This window comes from Schistocerca gregaria, chromosome 2, assembly GCF_023897955.1.
Source record: "Schistocerca gregaria isolate iqSchGreg1 chromosome 2, iqSchGreg1.2, whole genome shotgun sequence".
Classification (NCBI taxonomy): Eukaryota; Metazoa; Arthropoda; class Insecta; order Orthoptera; family Acrididae; genus Schistocerca; species Schistocerca gregaria.
The window spans coordinates 510,332,131-510,357,191 of NC_064921.1; the positions used below are offsets into that span (position 1 = coordinate 510,332,131).

Sequence of the window (25,061 nt, forward strand, 5' to 3'; positions counted from 1 at the left end):
GAACTATCGGAGCCGGAGTCGGACGTGCAACGTCGATCCAAAGTTTGGATCTTTTCGTGTCGGAGCGGAGGCTCCGTTACATGGGTAGTGAAGAGACGGCTGCTGTGAGAGCCAAGAGTGGACCCCGGCCGAGCACTCCCGGCCCGCTGTTTCCCGGGCCAGATAATGGAGCCGGCGCGCTAATTTTACAGTCAACGGAAATAGCGGCAGCCGAGATCGCGGGCGGCGCCGCTGCCGGCTGACGTGCGAGGCGGAAGGGGGCGGCGGCAGAACAGCGGCGGGGTTACGCAACACGGCGCGTCTGCAGGCTCTCCAGTCGCCGTCCACCTGGGCGCCGCGCGGGGTGCCTGCACACAGGGGACAGGGGAGGCCCCTTGCCAAACACTTGCGGATCGCGACGCACCGCCCTCGACGGCCACGTCGACAGCTGCGCCTCACAGTGGACGGATAATGAATCACGTCCGCCGCCCGCGGAACCGTGTGGCAATTCCCTTGAGCGACAAGTGACACCGGAATTTACCGCAGTTACCAATTCTATCGGACAGAAGTGAGACACAGTCCTTTATTCTGTTAATCGCACATACAGAGCCGAGTTAGTGTGCCGCGCTTGGAACTAATTGTCTTCCGTAGCAGCGCACACGACTAACATGAGCGAGGTGAGTCTTGGCGACGGAAGTAGTTTAGAAGTGGTCGTTTGTGAACTATGTTTCGCTCACCGTTCCTCATCGCTACATGTCAATCCGATTCTAAAAACTGTCTTTAACGCTGATGCATTTTGTGATGGCTATGTTAACACGAAGAGTAAATAATATTATAGGATATCCCATTTACATACACCAGTAATATTTCGAAGAGGACCTCACAAAGCATAGCTGAGGATACTGGGCAGGTTATTGTCTATTGCCACCGCCAGATGTGTTCAACAAGTGGAACCAATTTCGACAGTGTGAAACTCATGTGAGCACGTAGTACGATCAGTGTTTCTTCAGAATTAACTTACGTTCTTTAAAAAAAAAAAGCCAGAAAAACGTCATTTCTCTTTATCGCACATCTCGCTAAATTATAAACAATCTGTTGTTAAACGTGATAGTTTTACACAGATGTTCCGCCTACATGTAATAAATAACACTCTGAATAACTAATCAACAATATGCTGCAATCTAGTCTTTTAGATACAAAAAGTGCATAAATCAAAATCTTACAGCTTCTAAACACTTGCGCGTACTTTTGATTTTCTTAGACGAAGACCTCAGACTCGATGAAAAAGTGTTTTTTTCCTTCTTCGTAAGGAAGTTGCCGCATTACGCCCATTTCGCCAAACGTGCCAACAAGTTGATCATGTAACCAGTAAAGAAAAAGCATTCTTTAACTGAGCGGTGCTGCTCTTAACGCCTTCGGTATCTTCGACCTTGAAAAGCAAAGGAATATTCATCTGAGGTATATCTATACACTTCTGAAGAATTTTATGAGCGTTTAAAGCGGTATTCAGAACCATTTGCGGAGTCAGTCTGCGATCTTAGGGTGTGTTGTATGTGGCATTCCTCTACATGTATTCCCTCATGCGCTTTGTGGTTAATAATGTGGACACTTTCAAAAGGAACTGCAACATTCACTCAGTGAATACTATACAGACATAAGATTTGATTGCGATAACACTTTCTTCATTACTGTTAAAAAACTGGTGCAAAATTATTCTCGTTTCTTTTTCTGGAGACTAAAGGATACGTTCGAAGAAGAGCAGATTTTGTTTAAAAAATTAAGTTGAATAGGCTGTTCACGAAAATGTAATACTAACATTCATATGCCATGTTCAATCTCTTGTTTCTCGCACAATTTTTATCAATTTTCTGTGATCTATGTATGAATGACTCGTACTATAGCGAAGCACGTGACAGAAGAAATTATTCCAAAGACCAGGAAAAAAACCTTAATTTTATTTAGCGTAGCTCTTCCGCAAAATTAACTCTCAAAACTACAACAGAAAACGAAAACAAATGAAAAAAACTACGATGCAGTTCCTTACAATGAATGTCCTTTCTCTAAACATTTTTTTAATACGAAATAACAGTGAAAATTAAATTTCTAGCTTATATTTCCGTTTGAAAGGTATATTGAGAAAACAACACTGATTCCTCGTAAACGTCTTTCCCAGACTGATGTTCCAGTTCTACTTCTCTTCTTAATTTTAAAATTTTGTTCTATAAGTTGATCAGTTGGATTAAACACGATTTCTGCACATTATTAGAAATATCAGAATCGAAAGTGAACCTAGTCGTTTTTGAGTCATGGTGCTCTGTTGAATCTCTGAGTCTGCTTAATGTTGTTTTGCAAAAAGCATCCAAGGTGAAACAGATTATGAGTCATAGTTTCTTGCAAGATTTCAGTGAGTGAAGATTTTTTTTCATTTTTGTTTATTTATTTATTTTTGACGCATGGAAGCATGGACAACAACAACCAAGAAAATTATATCCTGTCAAGTCTTGAATTCCAATAAGTTGGTATTTATTTAATTACATCGAATCTGTGCGGCACTCAGGTGTTTGGGCTGTTAGTTAAATTATCTTTTATTCCTGGCCTTATCCCATGTGTCGTCAAGGGGAAGACGTGTTAATCTGCAATGTATTAGGAAAGGGTTACCAGATGCCCTCCTTCCTGTCGATACCACACCCCTCCCTCGCCCCGCCATCACTCCCCCGCCATGGGACAGAAATCGTGCGCTCCTTGTGTATGCGACTAGTGTTATCCACATGAAAGTGTTAGAACTTTTTTTCGAAAATAGGTGTTCCTACTTTCATCGCGCTATACGAGATTGGAATAATAGAAAATTGTGAAGGTGGTTCGATGGACCCTCTCCAGGTACTTAAAAGTGATTTGCAGAGTATCCATGTAGATGTAGATAGAAATGTTTGCGAATGGTGTAACTGAGGAGGGATGTGGATGCCAAACAGCTATTCATCTACTCACATGTGGGAAACCGCCTAAAAACCACGTTCAGGTTGGCTTGCACACCAGCCCTTGTCGTTAATCCGCCGGGTGGATTCTATCCGAGACCGATGCGTCTGCCCGAATTCCAGAAGCGACATGGTAACGCACGCGGCTTTTAAAGCAGATAAAAAGCAACTGTAGTACCATGAGAACAAGTGTTATCTTATCAGTTACTGAATACATATGCAGGGAGCTTTCAAAAAATTCCGAATAACTGTTAAAGTGGGCAGAAAGGTGACCTGGATAATTAATTTGACAGTCTCATTGCATAACAATTACGAATCTTAGAATTTCAGATCACAAAACTTCTTTAGTACGTGTAATTTTCTTCAGCAAATACATATCACAGACTTTAATGTTGCTGTAAACATCAACTAAATTTCTGCTCTCTAGCCGCATGGGGTAGCCGCGCTGTCTAAGGCGCCTTGTTACGGTCCGTGCGATTGCCCCCGTCGGAATTTCGAGTCGGTGTGTGTGTTGTCCATAGCGTAAGTTAAAGTAGTGTGTAGGCTTAGGGATCGATGACCTCAGCAGTTTGGTCCCACAAGACCTTATCACAAATTTCCAAATTTTCTGCTCTCTAGGTCTGGTAGTTTTGAATAACGTCCACTGTGAACTTCTTGTTATGTTGCAAGAGGTATTTATGCGCAAGAAAGAGGATACTGGAGATGAAATATTACGTATCAGAGAGCTCATTAAAATGAATTGAAATGATGGTATGGCGCTACTGGCCGGGAGACCCCGCCTGGCGTATTTCGGCCACCTAGTGCAAGTCTTTTTACCTGTCGCCACTTCGGTGACTTGCTTGTCGATGATACCGAAATGACGATGAGGGTAACACAACAGCCAGTTCCTGAGAGAAGAATATCTCCAATCCGGGCGGGAGGGCTAGAGGCATCAACATTACCCACACCACCAAATGTGGACAAAGAGTCCACTGAATTCATACAAAGAATTTAAACATACAAACTTCCATAGGCCACAGACAAACAGAAATACTGGGAGCATGTAGGCGATGAGTCCTGACCGTGGATAACAATACAAGTGAATCCAAATAACAGTGTAACGATCCAAATTTACGTTTTTCGTTGTTTTCCAAAATCACTCCACGTGAATGCCAGGTGATTACATACAAGGCCACGGTTGAATTCTTGTCTAATCCACGCTTTTGCTACGTGGCTAATAACTTCATCGTCAACGGAACGGAAAAATTCACACTTTATGAACTTTTTTAACCAGTTATATCAAGGTTCTTGAGCCTACGACTGCCTCATGCGGTGGCTTCATAAAGGCATAAAGTTAACATCACCTAACGGAACGGCAATTCACCGTTGTAAGATTCATTGGTTCATACCAAAGGTAACGCAGAGTAGCCTTACGTCACTCCCAGAGGCGCTATTTCTCAGATGATCTCATTCTTTTTTATCGAATAACTGAGCAGAACGAAGACTCCCTAAAAGTTACGCAATGGATTCTTGTCCGAAATTTTCATAGCGAAAAGAAAAGTGAGAAATGAACAATTGGAGTATCAAATTGACCTGTGAGAAATGTAGTACTTCAATCAGTGTAATTAAGAAAATAATAGAAAATATATTGATATTTAATTATATCGTATTTTTTAAAAAGAATTGAAAAAATGTGAAGGGATCAAATGTTTATGGAAATGAGCTGTATAAAAGTAAGAAATAAAATAGGGTATAGAAACATTTTACTCGCCTTTGAATGATGCGCAAAACTATGTGCAGCAAATATCATCTAGCACTCTTTACAGTTTTGTGTTAAACATTGAACTTTATATTCTCGTCTCATTTGCTGTACATGATTTCGAGCACCATTGAAACTAGAGTCAAATGTTTCTGTAATAGGATTCATTTCTTCTTTGTAGGCAAATCATTTCATAAACTATTTGACCTTTTTCATTTTTTTTTAATTTTGCAAACTTGTGTTTCATCCAGTGGAAAGGAAAAAAGAATCACTTCTAGTAGCTCATTCCACATGCTAAGCCGCTGTGTAAACGCGTGAACTTGAAGAGTCCTCGTCGCCTAGAGATGTGTGACGATATCTGCTTCTCAAAACGATCGTTGTCTGCGTTGGAAACAGTTGTGAAACTTCTGTAATATCCCAATTCGCAAATTGAGACACACATTTATTTACTTGTGAGTTACGTTATTCGTGTAAATCACAACAGCGGCTTTGTTGCGTTGTTCGATGTCGTAATCACAAAAAAAAAAAAAAAAGGTTCAAATGGCTCTGAGCACTATGGGACTTAACAGCTGTGGTTATCAGTCCCCTAGAACTTAGAACTTCTTAAACCTAACCAACCTAAGGACATCACACACATCCATGCCCGAGGCAGGATTCGAACCTGCGACCGTAGCAGTCGCACGGTTCCGAACTGCGCGCCTAGAACCGCGAGACCACCGCGGCCGGCTCGTAATCACAGTCGCGACCCATCACCAAAATACGTTGACGTTAAAAGAGCAAAATTCAGTTGCTGCCATTATCAAAGAATAATGAATATGAACGAAATCGAAACTGACAATATATGTAAAATTAAATCAGGTGCTTTTTGACTGATTATATTGCAGCACATGCAGGACTTAAATTCTCATCCTCAGGAGAAAAAAGAAACATAGACAAGAACGTAGTAATTCACAAATTTTGGAAGATGCCCCTGCATTTATAAACATTTAAAGACAGAAATTAAATTCCTAATTTTTTCAATAAATTTGTGATCAGACCATTTGGTTTAATTTCTGTGTAATGTAGAAATATAGGCAAATTTCCATTCCCACGTAGTGCGTTGCTTAATATTTCACCTCTTCTGGACCTTTTCGCGCATATAGTACTTGAATCGCTGCGACCCAGCGTGATACGCCAGATGAGATAACAGAGCCATAGAAAGTACTCGTATTAAGCGAGAAGTCCATTCTCGATCTTTCTCTCTTTCTCTCTGTTTCTACGGCCAATTCCTTGCCTGCCATTGACTTACTTCAGTTAGTGTTTCAACTCTTCTACTTCAATTTCAACGAACACGAAAAGATTCCACGTGATAGAAGACACTAAAGGTTCGGACTCCTTCAGCTAGCGTGTTTGTATTATAACAGTGTATTTGAAGAGTAAGACACATTAGATGTGCGCAGGCAAGTGAGTGTATGTCTGTATCGAGATAGAATGAGAGTGAAGTGATGGGCTTTAATCGAAGATATTATATCAATTTTTAAGTGTTAAACAGCTAAATCACATTCCTCTTGGAAAGTCTTAATATCGACTCTGATAACCACGATATTGCGTACTTTCTCAACCTGGTTTGGTATTTACTTATTTATTTTTTGGCCAGATGCACTTCCTATTGCCATATGGTCATACTAATCAGGAAAGGGCTGTGGGGAATGTAAAAATCGTTCACGCCACGATTCATCTAAATAAACTTATGCAGAAAGTTTAGTGTGGCAGCGTGCTGCAGACTTGTCGAAAAATTCACTGGAAATCTTCGAGTTGTCGTAAGACACAAAATGCGTCGATTTTTCTTTAAGTTGTTTAAAGAGAGGTAGGTCCTCCAATTTGAAAAGAAGGATAAAAAAATTTGAAAGTGAAATTAAAAAGTCGAACATCTTGAACAAAATTACAGAAACGTAGGTAATCAGAAATCTTTATTCTATTCCGTAAACTTGGTGGTGGTGGTGGTTAGTGTTTAACGTCCCGTCGACAACGAGGTCATTAGAGACGGAGCGCAAGCTCGGGTTAGGGAAGAATTGGGAAGGAAATCGGCCGTGCCCTTTCAAAGGAACCATCCCGACATTTGCCTGAAACGATTTAGGGAAATCACGGAAAACCTAAATCAGGATGGCCGGAGACGGGATTGAACCGTCGTCCTCCCGAATGCGAGTCCAGTGTGCTAACCACTGCTCCACCTCGCTCGGTATTTCCGTAAACTTGGTTGTTCGATGAGACTTGTGAGAAATACACTGAACAGCCAAAGAAACTAGTACACCTGCCTAATATCGTGTAGGACCCCCGCGAGCACACAGAAGTTCCGTAACACGACTTGGCATGGACTCGACTAATGTCTGAAGTGGTGCTGGAGGGAACTAACACCGTGAATCCCGTAGGGCGGTCCGTAAATCCGTAAGAGTACGACGGGGTGGGGATCTCTTCTGAACAGTACTTTGCAAGGTATCGCACATACAGGTATGCTCAATAATGTTCATATCTGGGGAGTTTGGCGGCCATCGGAAGTGTTTAAACTCTGAAGAGAGTTCCTGGAGCCACTCTGTAGCAATTATGGACGTGCGCTGTGTCGCATTGTCGTGCTGGAATTGCCCCACTCTCTCGAAATGCCCAATAAACATGAATGGATGCCTGCGATCAGACAGGATGCTTAAGTACGTGTCATCTGTCAGAATCGTATGTAGACGTATCGGGGGTCCCATATCACTCCAACTGTACACACCCCACACCATTACAGAGCCTCTACCATCTTGAACCGTTCCCTGCTGACGTGCAGGGTCCACGGATTCATGAGGTTGTCTCCACACCCGTACACATCCATCCACTCGATACAATTTGAAACGAGACTCGTCCGACCAGGCTACATGTTTGCAGTCATCAACAGTCCAATGTCGGTGTTGACGGACCCAGGGGGAGCGTAAGGCTTTGTGTCGTGCAGTCATCAAGGATACATGAGTGGGCCTTCGGCTCCGAAAGCCCATATCGGTGATGGTTCGTTGAACGGTTCGCACGCTGACACTTGCTGATGGTCCAGCATTGAAATCTGTAGAAATCTGTGGAAGGATTGAACTTTTGTCACGTTGAACGATTCTCTTTAGCTTTCATCGGGCCCGTTCTTGCAGGATCTTTTTCCGGCCGCACGGTGTCGGATACCTGATGTTTCACTGGATTCCTGATTTTCACGGTACACTCGTGAAATGGTCGTACAGGAAAATCCCACTTCATGGCTACCTCGGAGATGATCTGTCCCATCGCTCGAGTGCCGACTATAACACCACGTTCAAACTCACTTAAATCTCGATAACCTGCCATTGTAGTAGCAGTAACCGATCTAAATTCGCCATACACTTGTCGTTTTACATGGCCGTTGTCGACCGCAACGCCGTATTCTGCCTATTTATATGTCTCTGTATTTGAATACGCATGCCTATACCATTTTCTTTGGCGCTTCAGTGCATATTGTTAATTTTTGTCTCCAGAGATTCCGCAAACATTATTTTAAAAAATAAATTTGAAGATGACAATTAACAAAGAAAAATCACCTAAAATACTCTTACTACTTAGTCCCCACATTACTTCAAGTGACTGCATTAACTACACTTACCACCGAAGATATGCTGACAAAAACTTTTGTCATAAGAAATAGATACTAATTTCCATGGCGCTACATCTATGTAGAGCAACATAATCGCAGTTGTGAAATTTTTTTTTATCATGAAACTTGGTCGGAATGAAATCCAATAAATATTTAAATAACGTAGCCGTTCCACTCGACGAGCAGTCACAGGCAGCACCTGTCACGAGTCACGTTGTAGGAATATCGTGCAACAACAACGCTGATATCCGGGAGAATACCTGACACCTCAAGATATCCAAAAAATATGAATTCCAATTTTCTGATCACAAGTATCCGATCACTCCAATATAACGTGGAATTGACCTCTAGATGTATGAGAGGCGCACCCACAACTAGAAAAGGAGGTGGGGAGTACTATATTGTCAGTATGAGGCAGTAAATAGCAGAGACGATCGGTAAGGGTAGTTCAGTGACTTACAACGTTGACTGGTGATTAGATGTCAACTTACAGTTCCATCATTGATGTTTCAGCCTTTCTAAAGGTACTCAAGTCAGCTGTTGGTGATGTGACTGTGAAAACGCAAAGGAACAACGGCAGCTAAACCAGGGCCAGACAGACCTCAAATACTGACGGATAGGGACTGTCGAGCATCGCGGATGGTGGTTGTCAATAAGAGCATGAAATCAACGGAAAGAATCACACGATAGTTCCAAAGTGCTACCAGTGAGTGGAATGATGACTCACGCTATACTCTACGACAATCTGATGGAAGAGTTTGAGTCCGGCGAATGCCTAGAGAACGTTACACTACTGGCCATTTAAATTGCTACACCACGAAGATGACGTGCTACAGACGCGAAATTTAACCGACCGGAAAAAGATTCTCTGATATGCAAATGATTAGCTTTTCAGAGCATTCACAGAAGGTTGGCGCCGGTGACGACACCTACAGCGTGCCGACAAGAGGAAAGTTTCCAACCGATTTCTCATACACAAACAGCAGTTGACCGGCGCTGCCTGGTGAAACGTTGTTGTGATTCCCTCGTGTAAGGAGGAGAAATGCGTACCATCATGTTTCCGACTTTGATAAAGGTTGGATTGTAGCCCATCGCTATTGCGGTTTATCATATCGCGAGATTGCTGCTCGCGTTGGTCGAGATCCAATGACTGTTAACAGAATATGGAATCGGTGGGTTCAGGATGGTAATACGGAACGCCGTGCTGGATCCCAACGGCGTCGTATCACTAGCAGTCGAGATGAAAGGCATCTTATCCGCTTGGCTGATCGTGCAGCCACGTCTCGATCCTTGAGTCAACAGATAGGGACGTTTGCAAGACAACAACCATCTGCACGAACAGTTCGACGACGTTAGCAGCAGCATGGACTATCAGCTCGGAGACCATGGCTGCAGTTACCCTTGACGCTCCATCACAGACAGGAGCGCCTGCGATGGTGTACTCAACGACGTACCTGGGTGCACAAATAGCGAAACGTCATTTTTTCAAATGAATCTAGGTTCTGTTTACAGCATCATGATGGTCGCATCCGTGTTTGGCGACATCGCAGTGAACGCACATTGGAAGCGTGTATTCGTGATCGCCATACTGGCGTGTCACCCGGCGTGATGGTATGGAGTGCCATTGGTTACACGTCTCGGTCACCTCTTGTTCGCATTGACGGCACTTTGAACATTGGACGTTACATTTCAGATGTGTTACGACCCGTGGCTCTACCCTTCAGTCGATCCCTGCGAAACCCTACATTTCAGCAGGACAATGCACGGCCGCATGTTGCAGGTCCTGTACGGGCATTTCTGGATACAGAAAATGTTCAAATGCTGCTCTGGCCAGCACATTCTCCAGATCTCTCACCAATTGAAAACGTCTGGTCAATGGTGGCCGAGCAACTGGCTCGTCACAATACGCCAGTCACTACTCTTGATGAACAGTGGTATCGTGTTGAAGCTGCATGGGCAGCTGCACCTGTAAACGCCATCGAAGCTCTTTTTGACTCAATGGCCAGGCGTATCATGGCCGTTATTACGGCCAGAGGTGGCTGTTCTGGGTACTGATTTCTCAGGATCTGTTATTGTTGTTGTCTTCAGTCCTGAGACTGGTTTGATGCAGCTCTCCATGCTACTCTATCCTGTGCAAGCCTCTTCATCTCCCAGCACCTACTGCAACTTACATCCTTCTGAATCTGCTTAGTGTATTCATCTCTTGGTCTCCCTCTACGAGTTTTACCCTCCACGCTCTGCCCTGCAATACTAAATTTGTGATCCCTTGATGCCTCAGAACATGTCCCACCAACCGATCCCTTCTTCTAGTCAAGTTGTGCCACAAACTTCTCTTCTCCCCAATCCTATTCAGTACCTCCTCATTAGTTACGTGATCTACCCATCTAATCTTCAGCATTCTTCTGTAGCACCACATTTCGAAAGCTTCTATTCTCTTCTTGTCCAAACTAGTTATCGTGCATGTTTCACTTCCATACATGGCTACACTCCATACAAATACTTTCAGAAACGACTTCCTGATACATAAATCTATATTCGATGTAAACAAATTTCTATTCTTCATAAACGCTTTTCATCAGTTATTTTGCTCCCCAAATTGCAAAACTCCTTTACTACTTTAAGTGTCTCATTTCCTGATCTAATTCCCTCAGCATCACCCGATTTAATTTGACTACATTCCATTATCCTCGTTTTGCTTTTGTTGATGTTCATCTTATATCCTCCTTTCAAGACACTGTCCATTCCGTTCAACTGCTTTTCCAAGTCCTTTGCTGTCTCTGACAGAATTACAATGTCATCGGCGAACCTCAAAGTTTTTACTTCGTCTCCATGAATTTTAATTCCTACTACGAATTTTTCTTTTGTTTCCTTTACTGCTTGCTCAATATACAAATTGAATAACATCGGGGAGAGGCTACAACCCTGTCTCACTCCTTTCCCAACCACTGCATCCCTTTCATGCCTCTCGAATCTTATGACTGCCATCTGGTTTCTGTACAAATTGTAAATAGAATTTCGCTCCCTGTATTTTACCCCTGCCACCTTCAGAATTTCAAAGAGAGTATTCCAGTCAACATTGTCAATAGCTTTCACCAAGTCTACAAATGCTAGAAACGTAGGTTTGCCCTTCCTTAATCTATCTTCTAAGATAAGTCGTAGGGTCAGTATTGCCTCACGTGTTCCAACATTTCTACGGAATTAAAACTGATCCTCCCCGAGGTCCGCATCTACCAGTTTTTCCATTCGTCTGTAAAGATTTCGCGTTAGTATTTTGCAGCTGTGACTTATTAAACTGATAGTTCGGTAATTTTCACATCTGTCAGCACCTGCTTTCTTTGGGATTGGAATTATTATATTCTTCTTGAAGTCTGAGGGTATTTCACCTGTCTCATACATCTCGCTCACCAGATGGTAGAGTTTTCTCAGGACTGGCTCTCTCAAGGCCGTCAGTAGTTCTAATGGAATGTTGTCTACTCCGGGGGCCTTGTTTCGACTCAGGTCTTTCAGTGCTCTGTCAAACTCTTCACGCAGTATCGTATCTCCCATTTCATCTTCATCTACATCCTCTTCCATTTCCTTAATATTGCAATCAAATACATCGCCCTTGTATAAACCTTCTATATACTCCTTCCACCTTTCTGCCTTCCCTTCTTTGCTTAGAACTGGGTTGCCATCTGAGCTCTTGATATTCATACACGTGGTTCTCTTCTCTCCAAAGGTCTCTTTAATTTTCCTGTAGGCAGTATCTATCTTACCCCTAGTGAGATAATCTTCTACACCCTTACATTTGTCCTCTAGCCATCCCTGCTTAGCCATTTTGCACTTCCTGTCAATCTCATTTTTGAGACGTTTGTATTCCTTTTTGCCTGCTTCATTTACTGCATTTTTATATTTTCTCCTTTCATCAATTAAATTCAATATTTCTTTTGTTACCCAAGGATTTCTAGCAGCCTTCGTCTTTTTACCTACTTTATCCTCTGCTGCCTTCAGTACTTCATCCCTCAGAGCTACCCATTCTTCTTCTACTGTGTTTCTTTCCCCAATTCCTGTCAATTATTCCCTTATGCTCTCCTTGAAACTCTGTACAACCTCTGGTTCTTTCAGCTTATCCAGATCCCATGTCCTTAAATTCCCACCTTTTTGCAGTTTCTTCACTTTTAACCTACAGGTCATAACCAATAGATTGTGGTCACAGTCCACATCTGCCCCTGGAAATGTCCTACAATTTAAAACCTGAATCCTAAATCTCTGTTTTACCATTATATAATCTGTCTGATACCTTTTAGTATCTCCAGGATTCTTCCATGTATACAACCTTCTTTTATGATTCTTGAACCAAGTGTTAGCTATGATTAAGTTATGCTCTGTGCAAAATTCTACGAGACGGCTTCCTCTTTCATTTCTTAGCCCCAATCCATAATCACCTACTATGTTTCCTTCTCTCCCTTTTCCTACTGACGAATTCCTGTCACCCATGACTATTAAATTTTCGTCACCTTTCACTATCTGAATAATTTCTTTTATCTCATCATACATTTCATCAATTTCTTCATCATCTGCAGAGCTAGTTGTCATATAAACTTGTCTTACTGTAGTAGGCATGGGCTTCGTATCTATCTTGGCCACAATAATGCGTTCACTATGCTGTTTGTAGTAGCTTACCCGCATTCGTATTTTCCTATTCATTATTAAACCTACTCCTGCATTACCCCTATTTGATTATGTATTTATAACCCTGTAGTCACCTGACCAGAAGTCTTGTTCCTCCTGCCACCGAACTTCACTAATTCCCCCTATATCTAACTTTAACCTATCCATTTCCCTTTTTAAATTTTCTAACCGACCTGTCCGATTAAGGGATCTGACATTCCACGCTCCGATCCGTAGAACGCCAGTTTTCTTTCTCCTGATAACGACGTCCTCCTGAGTAGTCCCCTCCGGGAGATCCGAATGGGGGACTATTTTACCTCCGGAATATTTTACCCAAGAGGACGCCATCATCATTTAATCATACAGTAAAGCTGCATGGCCTCGGGAAAAATTACGGCTGTAGTTTCCCCTTGCTTTCAGCCGTTCGCAGTACCAGCACAGCAAGGCCGTTTTGGTTAATGGTGCAAGGCCAGATCAGTCAATCATCCAGACTGTTGCTCCTGCAACTACTGAAAAAGCTTCTGCCCCTCTTCAGGAACCACATGTTTGTCTGGCCTCTCAACAGATACCCCTCCGTTGTGGTTGCACCTACGGTACGGCCATCTGTATCGCTGAGGCACGCAAGCCTCCCCACCAACGGCAAGGTCCATGAATCTATGCACCCAAATTGTTGAAAATGTAATCTCATGTCAGTTCTAGTATAACATATTTGTCCAATGAATACCCGTTTATCGTTGCATTTCTTCTTGGTGTAGCAATTTTAATGGCCAGTAGTATATGTGTAATACCTACAGCGAAGTAAGAAAGAGGTTGGGTTACAATGTAGAGCTGCTTTTCGTGGTTAGGTTGCTATTCCCGTTATTGAGTTTAAGAAAACGCTAAATGCGGCAGGACATGAACAAATTTTGGAGCAATGTGTACTGTGAACGGTGCGAAAGCAGTTCTAAGACAATGATTTTTTGTATCAGTATGACAGTGCACCTTGTCACAAAGCAGCATCTGTGAGACTATTGTGAAATGGACTGTCTGCCGGGAGTCCGAGCTGAACGCAATGGAACGCTTTTAGTTCGACTTCGCTAGTGACCACAGCGTCCAACATCAGTATCTTCTCTGGTCTTGGTTCTGGTGGAAGAATGGCCGACCATTCCTCCACACACTTTCAGACACCTCTTTGAAATTGTGCTCACCAGAGTTCAATCCACCATAAAGGCGAAGAGTGGACACAACCTATATTAATATCTGCCAGTAGGCGACCGTATACTTTTGATCAAGTAGTGCATGTCATCTGCAGAGCTTACGAATTGCCCAGTCTGTCGGCAAGAAATGGTTATGCATCCAAAATAATCATAGCTTCTCATTCATGCGAAATATCCACGTCTACATCTGCACTCTGTGAATCACCGTGTAGTGTGTGGCAGACGGCATTTTTTATTGTGCCATATGTTAGGATCCCTTCTCGTTCCATTCACGTATGGAGAGTGGGAAGAATGACCGCTTGTACGCCTCTGTGCGAACAGTACGAGATACTTACTTCTGCCCTGAAAAACAACTCCTGAAGTCTTCTGAGCATGTTTTCAGGAGGTGTGTGGAGTTTTCCTTTGTGTGGTCACCTATTAAGATTCATTAATATTTATGTTAAAGTCTCTGGCCAAAGGACAGTGACCATAGTTTCTCCATACTTTGCATGCACTCGATGTTTCTTCTTGTCCAGTCTCATGTGGGTTCCATACACTTGAACAGCGCTCTAGTATGCGTCATAGAAGTGTTTCGTATGCGGTCTCTTTTCTATACATCTGGAGTTCCCCAGTATACTATCAATGAATCGCAGCTTGCCATTTGCAATATCTACAACTCAGCCTACAAGATCGTTCCTCTTCATATGTCCACACTTTGATACACTCGAACACGCGCCTTACAATGCAAGTGTAACACAAAGTGAGAGGGAGCAAAATAAACTCTTCGAGCTGAGAGGGTATGTGATGTTGTATCAGTGATTACAATATCGAGTCAAACTTTATAACACGACGGTATGACCCCAGTTATAAGTATGGATGCATGCACTGATTCGGTTGAGAAGGGTATTATGAAGCCATTTTACTCTCTCCAGACGCAAACTGGCCCAGAACTGTAGCAACTGGTTCTCGATATTCTGGTCGCTGACACTGGGACGGAACTGACGTTCGAGCTGGTCCCTGGTTCCATCAGGCACAGATCTAGGATCCTGTCCTCTATACGGTCGCAGGCTCGAATCCTGCCTCGGGCATGGATGTGTGTGATGTCCTTAGGTTAGTTAGGTTTAAGTAGTTCTAAGTTCTAGGGGACTAATGACCACAGCAGTTGAGTCCCATAGTGCTCAGAGCCATTTGAACCATTTTTGTCCTCTATAGATAGATAGATAGATATTCAGCGATCACAGGCCCTGCCTCCATTCCTTACTGTTTTGTGACCGGTTCCACCAGACGTCTTCAATTCCCAAGACTGCTAGGTCCTCCGCCAGGTCGTCCATCCAGCGCTGCCTTGGTCGTCCAATGGGGTGTTTGGTTTTTGGTTTCCTGGGGTGTTTGGTTTTTGGTTTCCCCGCTAGTGCCATCTTCACCTGTCTTCCATCTGGCATACGGGCTACGTGGGCCACCCATTGTATTCATTTGCTCTTTATCTTCTGTAGAATAGTTGGTTGTCGCATCAGAAGGTAGATTTCCTCGTTTTTCCTCCTCCTCCATTCTCCATTATCTAAAACTAGTCCCCATATCTTCCTCATTACTCTATTTCAAATATTAATAGTTTTTACCTTTCTCGCTTAGTCATGTTCCATGTTTCTGAACCGTACATTACTGCTGGGCATACCAGTGTGTTGTAGATTTTCATCTTCGTGTTCACTGACATCGATTTAGAGCCAAGCGTCTCTCTGAGGGTATGCATGCATTTCGTTGCCACTGCTATTCCTTTCTTGTTGTTCTTTTTTATGTTGTTGTCCGTGCTAAACCACGATCCCAAGTATTTGAATTGGTCTATTCTCGTGAACCTCTTGTCATCTGTCTCAAGAAATTCTATCTGCTCTTGTCTTCTTCCTAATTGCATGAGCTCTGTTTCGTCTCTATTCACTTTGAGCCCTACCCCTATAGGACTACCTCAAAATCATGCAGACAGTTTATGGGGACACATGTCAAGTGTGGAGTATTGCCCTGAATGGCACCACGATATTGTCGCATGAGAGGCAATACATAAGGAAGCAGGAAGTCTGTGACGTATCGTTGTTTTGTCAGAGTTTTCTCAGGTACTACCATTCCGTGATATGAAGTGATACCCAATGGCTCCCCAAGTCATGACGCCGGGAGAACACTGATGTGCCTGTCCAAAACGTTGGAAGAGTGAGACCTTTTGGAAGACTTGGGACTCTTCCCAAGTCGCCGTCATACTTGCCGAAGGTTGTAACATTATGTGATTGCCTTATCATTTTAAATCATTCACTAATCGAGCAGTCGGTCGGCAACAGCTACAGTTGGCAAATAATGTTGCAAGAATGTAAAAGGTGAACGTCCTATGACGTAACGTATTTATTGTCGAAGCGCCGTCAGAGATGCAGTGAGTTATTGACTTTGAAAACCGCGGCGCGAAAAACGGACAGAAGAAGAACACTTTTACACGTTCTTTTGATGTACGAGATATTCTCGATGAACAGTTACTCACTCATTTTCTCTTGTCTCTTGTAACTTGTGTCGGACGCGCATGTCTTGCCGCCGTATTATTATTGTTAAAACTAATATTATTTTAGTGTAAAGTAAAAGTGGAATACTAAAAATTGCAATACTGCATAGCAGTAGATTTATTGTGTAACGTGAATGTGAAAACGTCAAAGGAATTATTTTCATTACGAGAAGATAAGTGCCAGTCAAAACGGCATCCATGTTAAATCCTTCACTGCAGTGTAAGTTCATCTATTAATTGTCATAAATTCAGAGTTAAATGGAACTGCTGTATGGACTATTTATTTAGTATAGAATCTATGTCTCACTCCTTCATGAAGTTATTTAATTTTCTTTGTGTTTCTGGCAAATAGAGAGTTCACAGTCACAAATTCTTTCGTCGAAATCGGACGGAAGTTGCATGCGCCGAAATAATTTCTCCGCGCCATATTCTACTGCTAAATACATGATAAACTACGGTCCCGTAGGAAATTCGCTGACCTCTCCAAAAATAATTATATTTTGAATAGGCATTTACTCTCCTCTGCAATGCAACTTCCGACTGATCAGACGATCCAACAAGAAACAGCCGCACACGGTCGGCGTTCGCAAATATATTTCCACAGCTGATTATAGCTATATGTTACATCACAAAAGTAAACATATTGTTATAATTAGCGACTACGAACGGGGACATTTATAACTGTATGTTTATGTATACACATTACGTAAACATATCGTTATAAGGTGATCATCCGGGTAGAGCAGAACAGTGGTTCACCACTGAACCCAGTACGAAGCCATTCATCAGCAGTTCATGCTTACCGGTACGGCATCACTACAAAAACAGTCTTTTGTGTTGTGGTGTTAATGCAACATAAACATGGGATTGTAATTCCGTAATTGGCTTCCGCTGGTCTCCGACAAATGGTGCGGAATGACACAGAATGTTGCAGAGATTCCATTACATGTTCTCGGATGTCAGTAGCAGATCTGAAGGGGTTACAATGCCCTTGCTGCACATTACATTCCTGCCAATGGTGTATACACGTTGACGCCGACATCCGACCAAGTCTTCTGGTTGCTTCACTTTTCTTTTGCTGGTTCCCACTGGTCCAAGGTTAAAAATTATTCATAATGGTAAAAGCGGAACTGCAACTAATTAGCCTAGAAAATCTGAAACTTTTACAGGACATAATTTCGTCAGATATAGTTGTATAATTTTTGAAAAGCCTAAAACTGCAATTAATGCTATCTGCTGAGTCATTAGTGTATAACATGAACAGCAAAGACGCTGTTCACTTCCCTCGGGTACATAAGAAGTTTACTCCAACATACAGCCTCTCTCCTTCTCAGAAATAGTTGAATCTCCGAACACTTATCGAGTTCCACTGCAGGCGTGTAAGCAATTTCAGATGTCTTTCCACTGTGTGAGTAAAGTTTCTTGGCGTCTTCTAAGGGCAGCTGACTATACTGCCGTAAGCACGTAGAATTCTCATCACCTAATGGAGTACAAAAGAGAATCCTGAACACTTTACAGCAAAGTGAGGAAATAATAAAGAAAAGAAGTTGGCATTTGTGTGATAATCTTTCCTCTTCCTTTCATCGAAATCGCCCGTAACCATCAGAATTAAATGGCTTACGGTCTTGCACTGCCGGCCGTGGTGGCCGAGCGGTTCTAGGCACTACAGTCTGGAACCGCGCGACCGCTACGGTCGCAGGTTCGAATCCTGCATAGGGCATGGATGTGTGTGATGTCCTTAGGTTAGTTAGGTTTAAGTAGTTCTAAGTTCTAGGGGACTGATGACCTTAGAAGCTAAGTCCCATAGTGCTCAGAGGCTTTTGAACCATTTTTGGTTTTGCACGAAAAACAATGTACCACAAACTGTCATCGTGGAAAAGGTTAGTCGGTGTGAGTTGACTACTATCTACTGAAAGATCCTGAAGAGCACGAGACGAATCAGTTGCTTTCATCGTTCATTGAATAACTATACGCTATTCACATTCATATGCTTTATCTCTGTTGGCCAAACGATATTGTATGTTTACAGACGTTTTGCGTCTTGATGAAAATAATTGCTCTTAGTATCTTACTCGTTCACTTCTCTTCACGCCAGAATGTGTTATCCCCAACTCGTGTTACATATTTGTGAATTGCCTACTCACACAGAAAAAAACCGGCGTAAAAGCATGTGATAATATGTTATCGCATATCTCTGAGAACAACCAATAAATAAATTGTTCTTGTTTTGAACACGGTATGCACTGAAATTTCCAACTTATTTGCTTTGTCACTAGTGTGAAATCCGCTGTAGCAAGATGTCTCGTATATTCGAATTATTGATAACTTAAATATTATACCTGAACTGGAGAATGGATCGAATAATACCGACGGGCAACGCTCTAATTTAAATGGTGCCGAACATTGGCTTCGCTTCGTTGCCGATATCTTTCTTTACCCTTATAAGTTGTAGCAGTTCGTGATTTGTTCACTGGTTTGTTATTTAATAACACTAATAAAAATTAGTGATTAATTGGCGTTAATTTACTCTAATATAGGAAAAATAGGTTGTGACTCATACTATACAGTTGAGCCAACCGTAAAATACTACACGTCTATTATTTATTTCTTTTCAAGTGGGCCCGCAGCACACCTGAGGTTGAAGAACGACAAATTTTTATTTTTTGGTAGAGTCGCATTATTTATTTATTTCCTTGTAGTAATACAAGTTACAGACGAGCTCATTTTGCCGTTATAAAGCTTACTGTGAAGATTTTATAATAGGTAAAATATTTCTTCAAAGGTGTCATCTTGCTTTCAGCCGTCAGAATGTTATTTTACTGCTACAATTTCGGCATTAAGCAATTTTCAAGCATTTACAAAACACAATACAACATAATAAAACAATTTGCAGAGGGGTTAACAGTAGGTACAACCAATGTTACAGTTAGTCGATATCCATACACCCTGCTTGCAAGACTTTTACATACAGATTTACGTTAAAGAGGGATAACGACATAATATGCACATCAAAGAATGGTGAAACTCGTGTAAGGTATTAATTTCAATAGACAATATCTGAAGTACAAAGTGATTGCCAAATTTGTTTGTGTTCTGATAAATTCGAAATGTAGTGTTGCAAAACATGTTAAAAATCATGTAGTGAACGACTCTGGATAAAATGTGAAATACATGACAAATTTAAACATAAGCAAGAGTTCAATAGAAAACTGTATCTGGGCTATATGAGATTAGGAAGAGAAATTAGTCCGCTATGGTTCGACTCCGTTTATAAATTAATTCACGAATACAAACATATATTAGTAATGAAGTGGGGACAAGACACGCTGGTAAGCTGGACAAATTAAGGTACCTGCAGGCAAGTAACACTTTTGGATCTGATCACGCTGAATGCAATTTCAAATTTTTAAAGCCAAGCTAATACCGCTTTACGTACAGCTGAAATCAGTGTTTTAGATAATGGGTTAAAGTACAATACACCAGCCATGAATGAGAGTGCTGTAAAAAACATTATTACTAAAAGAAAAGTAGCTCTAGATACGGGCCAGTTACCGGTCCGTGAAGAAATCAGAATTACTAATACAGTTGCTAGTACTATTGCAGAACAAATAAAACACAAGTAAGAGAGGGTTACTAATAAGACCCAAGACAATTTTACCGCATGTGAAGTTAACAATAAATAAAGCTATTGTCCAGAAAGGCGATATGGACGCTCGTGTACTTATTATAATGAGGATGACTATGTTATTAAGGTACATAATTTTATTGTTACTAATAAAGTGAAGAAACTGAATAGAGATCCTACCAACAGATTTAATGCTTTAATCAGGAAGACTTTCAATAGTGTAATTTTATCCAAACAAAGTGGAAAGTCAATGAATGTTTGGTCATGAACCGACGAACAACCACACTCCGTGCTCAACCTAAGGTCCATAATACTAGATATCCCATATACCCTGTAGCGAATTTTACTGGTAGTCATGCATACAGAACTAGTAAGAAACTTAATACACTGATAAAAAATGTCACAATTTTGAAATTAACTACACAGTTAAAAATGCCATTGATGTAGCTACCCAAATTAAAGACATAGAAAAAAAGCACTCCGTCTCCAGGCCACGAGCGGCCTACCGGTACCATCCGACCACCGTGTCATCCTCAGTGGAGGATGCGGACAGGAGGGGCGTGGGGTCAGCACACCACTCCCCCGGTCGTTATGATGGTATTTTTGACTGAATCCGCTACTATTCGGTCGAATAGCTCCTCAATTGGCATCACGAGTCTGATTGAACGTCGAAATATGGCAACAGGGCATGGCGGCCTGGATGGTCACTCATCCAAGTGCCGACCACGTCTGACAGCGCTTAACTTCGCTGATCTCACGCGAACCGGTGTATCCACTGCGACAAGGTCGTTGCCAAATTAAAGACATACCCATACCTACAAAATCTATCCCATTTGATATAGTAAATCTATTTAATGATGTTCCATTAATAGAAATCATTGACATTACAAAAACAGAACCTGCTCAAACACAAAAAAAATTAGAGTAGCTGGAACAGATAATTATTGAGTTGCTACAGTTTGAAACGTCCCCTTAGAAAAATTATACAAGACTGTGCTTAAACTGAACCACAATATTTTTTAGTGCAACGCAATCTGACTTTCAAAAATCCATACAAAAGAATGGCCTGACTAACATTAACCTATACCTTTCACAAATCACTTACCTCACAAAAATCTTCGTTACTCGAACTATTGGTACAGCGAGCGCCATTACTGCCAGCTAAATAAAAGATTCAAACTACTGAAGGCACTAACAACTGATAGGAATAGTTAGCAAATGAAAGATTTTGATAGAGAACAAACAATGTATTTACCTTAATAGTGTTCAAAGGTCATGATATATATAGCATTTCATGACATCCAGTCTTACAAATTACAAAACTCCGCCATTTCCCTCCCCACATCCACCACTGCTGGCGGCTCACCTCCAACTGCGCAATGCTACGCCCTGTTAACAGCCAACAGCCCAACACTACAATAGCGAATATTACAACAATGCCACCCAGCCACAGACTGCACACAGCACAGCTAGTGATTTTCATACAGTGCGCTACGTGGCGTTACCAATAAACCTAAACAGCCTACTTACATAGCCCCAGCCTACTTACATAGCCCCAGCCTACTTACATAGCCCCCATGTTCCTCACAAAAAATTGTACAAATTGTTTTGGGCAGTGGCCAATACAGATTTGAAAAGAAAAATTCATAATCATAATTACAATAACAAAGAAATCATATGCACACACTTATTGATACAATGTTGGTGAAAAGCTAAAATTTTCTCACAGTCCATAAAGACAGTCCTGATCATTCATCATAATAGTAATTACACTTTTTTTCACAAAGTCTCATTAGTAAAAGAAATTGCACACAGAAGTAGTGGATTTCCAAGCAGTCTTGAAGAAGTAGTGTTGTCCTTCCAACGGAAAGAAAGTGCTGACTCTTGACATGCAGACAGGTAATGGGCCTCAACAGAGCAAACGCACAGCAGAGTCAGTCGAAGTTTTGAAGAATATTGGTATATAGGTCATCCCAGAGCAGACCCACTGTAGTCCTGGTAGCGATTATGATATTGGTGGGCCACCAAAGGTGCAGACCCACTGCAGTCCTTGTAGAAATAATGGTATTGGTGGGCCATCGAAGGTGCAGACTCATTTCAGTCCTTGTAGAGACTGCCAGCAGCCATCTGTTGGGACTGTGCAGGTGCACAATCACCATCGAAGAGTCTTGTACTATATAGCAAGTCCATAAACCACCACTTGTGCACCCACAAAGTTTTTGGAATTGTCCTTAGAACCAGCAATGCTGTTAACCAGTCACTTGCTGAATTATCAACGCGCATGCAAACACTAACAGTCCCAACTTCTCACATATTGTGCATATACTGTGACCAACAGAAACGTGTGCACTGAAATGAATGCTTACAAGTTGCTCAATTTGCTGAACTGGTGTCAATTACAATTTTATAACATGAGAATACAATTAAAAAGATACAGAAAACATCATAAAAAACATTAGAATACAGGTAACATTTGTAGTAATACAGGCTTTACAAAAGAATAGAAATAAACATATACATCAGTGTTACAGGAATTATAACATAAGTAAATATATAAAAAACGAGAATAGTTTCCAAACATTAATTTCACATATGAGCATTGAAGCAGAACAGAATAAATAATGTCTAAACATCTCTACAAAGTAAATAACATACACTCCTGGAAATGGAAAAAAGAACACATTGACACCGGTGTGTCAGACCCACCATACTTGCTCCGGACACTGCGAGAGGGCTGGACAAGCAATGATCACACGCACGGCACAGCGGACACACTAGGAACCGCGGTGTTGGCCGTCGAATGGCGCTAGCTGCGCAGCATTTGTGCACCGCCGCCGACAGTGTCAGCCAGTTTGCCGTGGCATACGGAGCTCCATCGCAGTCTTTAACACTGGTAGCATGCCGCGACAGCGTGGACGTGAACCGTATGTGCAGTTGACGGACTTTGAGCGAGGGCGTATAGTGGGCATGCGGGAAGCCGGGTGGACGTACCGCCGAATTGCTCAACACGTGGGGCGTGAGGTCTTCACAGTACATCGATGTTGTCGCCAGTGGTCGGCGGAAGGTGCACGTGCCCGTCGACCTGGGACCGGACCGCAGCGACGCACGGATGCACGCCAAGACCGTAGGATCCTACACAGTGCCGTAGGGGACCGCACCGCCACTTCCCAGCAAATTAGGGACACTGTTGCTCCTGGGGTATCGGCGAGGACCATTCGCAACCGTCTCCATGAAGCTGGGCTACGGTCCCGCACACCGTTAGGCCGTCTTCCGCTCACGCCCCAACATCGTGCTGCCCGCATCCAGTAGTGTCGCGACAGGCGTGAATGGAGGGACGAATAGAGACGTGTCGTCTTCAGCGATGAGAGTCGCTTCTGCCTTGGTGCCAATGATGGTCGTATGCGTGTTTGGCGCCGTGCAGGTGAGCGCCACAATCAGGACTGCATACGACCGAGGCACACAGGGCCAACACCCGGCATGTTTGGGACTGGATGAAGCGTCGTCTCACGCGGTCTGCACGTCCAGCACGAACGCTGGTCCAACTGAGGCGCCAGGTGGAAATGGCATGGCAAGCCGTTCCACAGGACTACATCCAGCATCTCTACGATCGTCTCCATGGGAGAATAGCAGCCTGCATTGCTGCGAAAGGTGGATATACACTGTACTAGTGCCGACATTGCGCATGCTCTGTTGCCTGTGTCTATGTGCCTGTGGTTCTGTCAGTGTGATCATTTGATGTATCTGACTCCAGGAATATGCCAATAAAGTTTCTCCTTCCTGGGACAATGAATTCACGGTGTTCTTATTTCAATTTCCAGGAGTGTATTATTAGAAAAATTCTACAACATAACTCTTATTAGTTAAACACATAAGGACAGGAAAAACACAAATACACAAGGGTACACAAACACATAGGGGGATAACACAAAGCAAAGGACAGGGTTCGTTTTTAGTGTAACATTTGGTACTGCAGTATTTTGCAAACAAAACATTTTTTTTTGGAGATCTCCCTTCGTTCATTATTATTCCCAAAAACTCCTATCTATACCTGCTATCTGTACTATTTTCGTATAACTTCTCAATGCATTTCTTCCAATTCATCGCAACTCATTCTCTGATGTAGTCTACCCCCTCTTATGGTAACTTAAATTTACTGAGCTCAGATGCATAAACTAAGGGACGAGGCAATGCAGCAACACATAACATATTAACACAAACAGCAATGACAAAAAATGCAAATTGGCAAAGCAAGCAGCAGGATATCTAAATTAGCAAATGCAAATGCAATATTACAACTAATATAAGGCAATGTGGAGCAACAAGAAAAATAAATCAGTAGTAAAACTGGCTTAACAGAGCAATACAAAGTGAAATTTAGTTGCACTATGCCTGGCAAACAGCAGCAGTAAATGGAAAAACTTGTATCTAAACATGACAAAGCTCAAGCAGAAAAAATGTTACACTAAAGATGCCCATGTCTAATACCTATGTCACATCTTAACACTAGAGTGATGCATCACCTTGATTTATCTACCAAACAAGTTACCCAGTCATTGACAAAAATTATCTGTGCAATTTCTGTGAAGGGAAATGTCTTTTTGTGCTCCCTGGTTTTTTTGGAAGTAGACCATAAAATTATTATTTACTGGATCTGTAGGCATAAAATATCTATATTAGTACATCTATTAAATTTTATTTTAACCAATGTTCCAGTGCACCTAGAAACTAGATATTAAACGAAATGAGCAAGTATATACCAAGCAATGTGTG

General features: G+C 42.1%; 1 protein-coding gene across 2 annotated transcripts in view; it reads left to right on the top strand.

The window, feature by feature from the left end:
- The first annotated feature begins 316 nt into the window (after positions 1–316).
- LOC126329223 (SET domain-containing protein SmydA-8-like) overlaps positions 317–25,061 on the top strand; it is a 143,386-nt gene continuing 118,641 nt past the window's right edge. For both annotated transcript variants that reach the window (XR_007562187.1, XM_049996135.1), the window contains exon 1: positions 317–656. Coding sequence is in view for 1 of the 2 variants with exons in the window: in XM_049996135.1 (XP_049852092.1) it covers positions 648–656 (9 nt within the window). In the remaining variant the exon portion in view is untranslated. The remainder of the gene's footprint in view (positions 657–25,061) is intronic.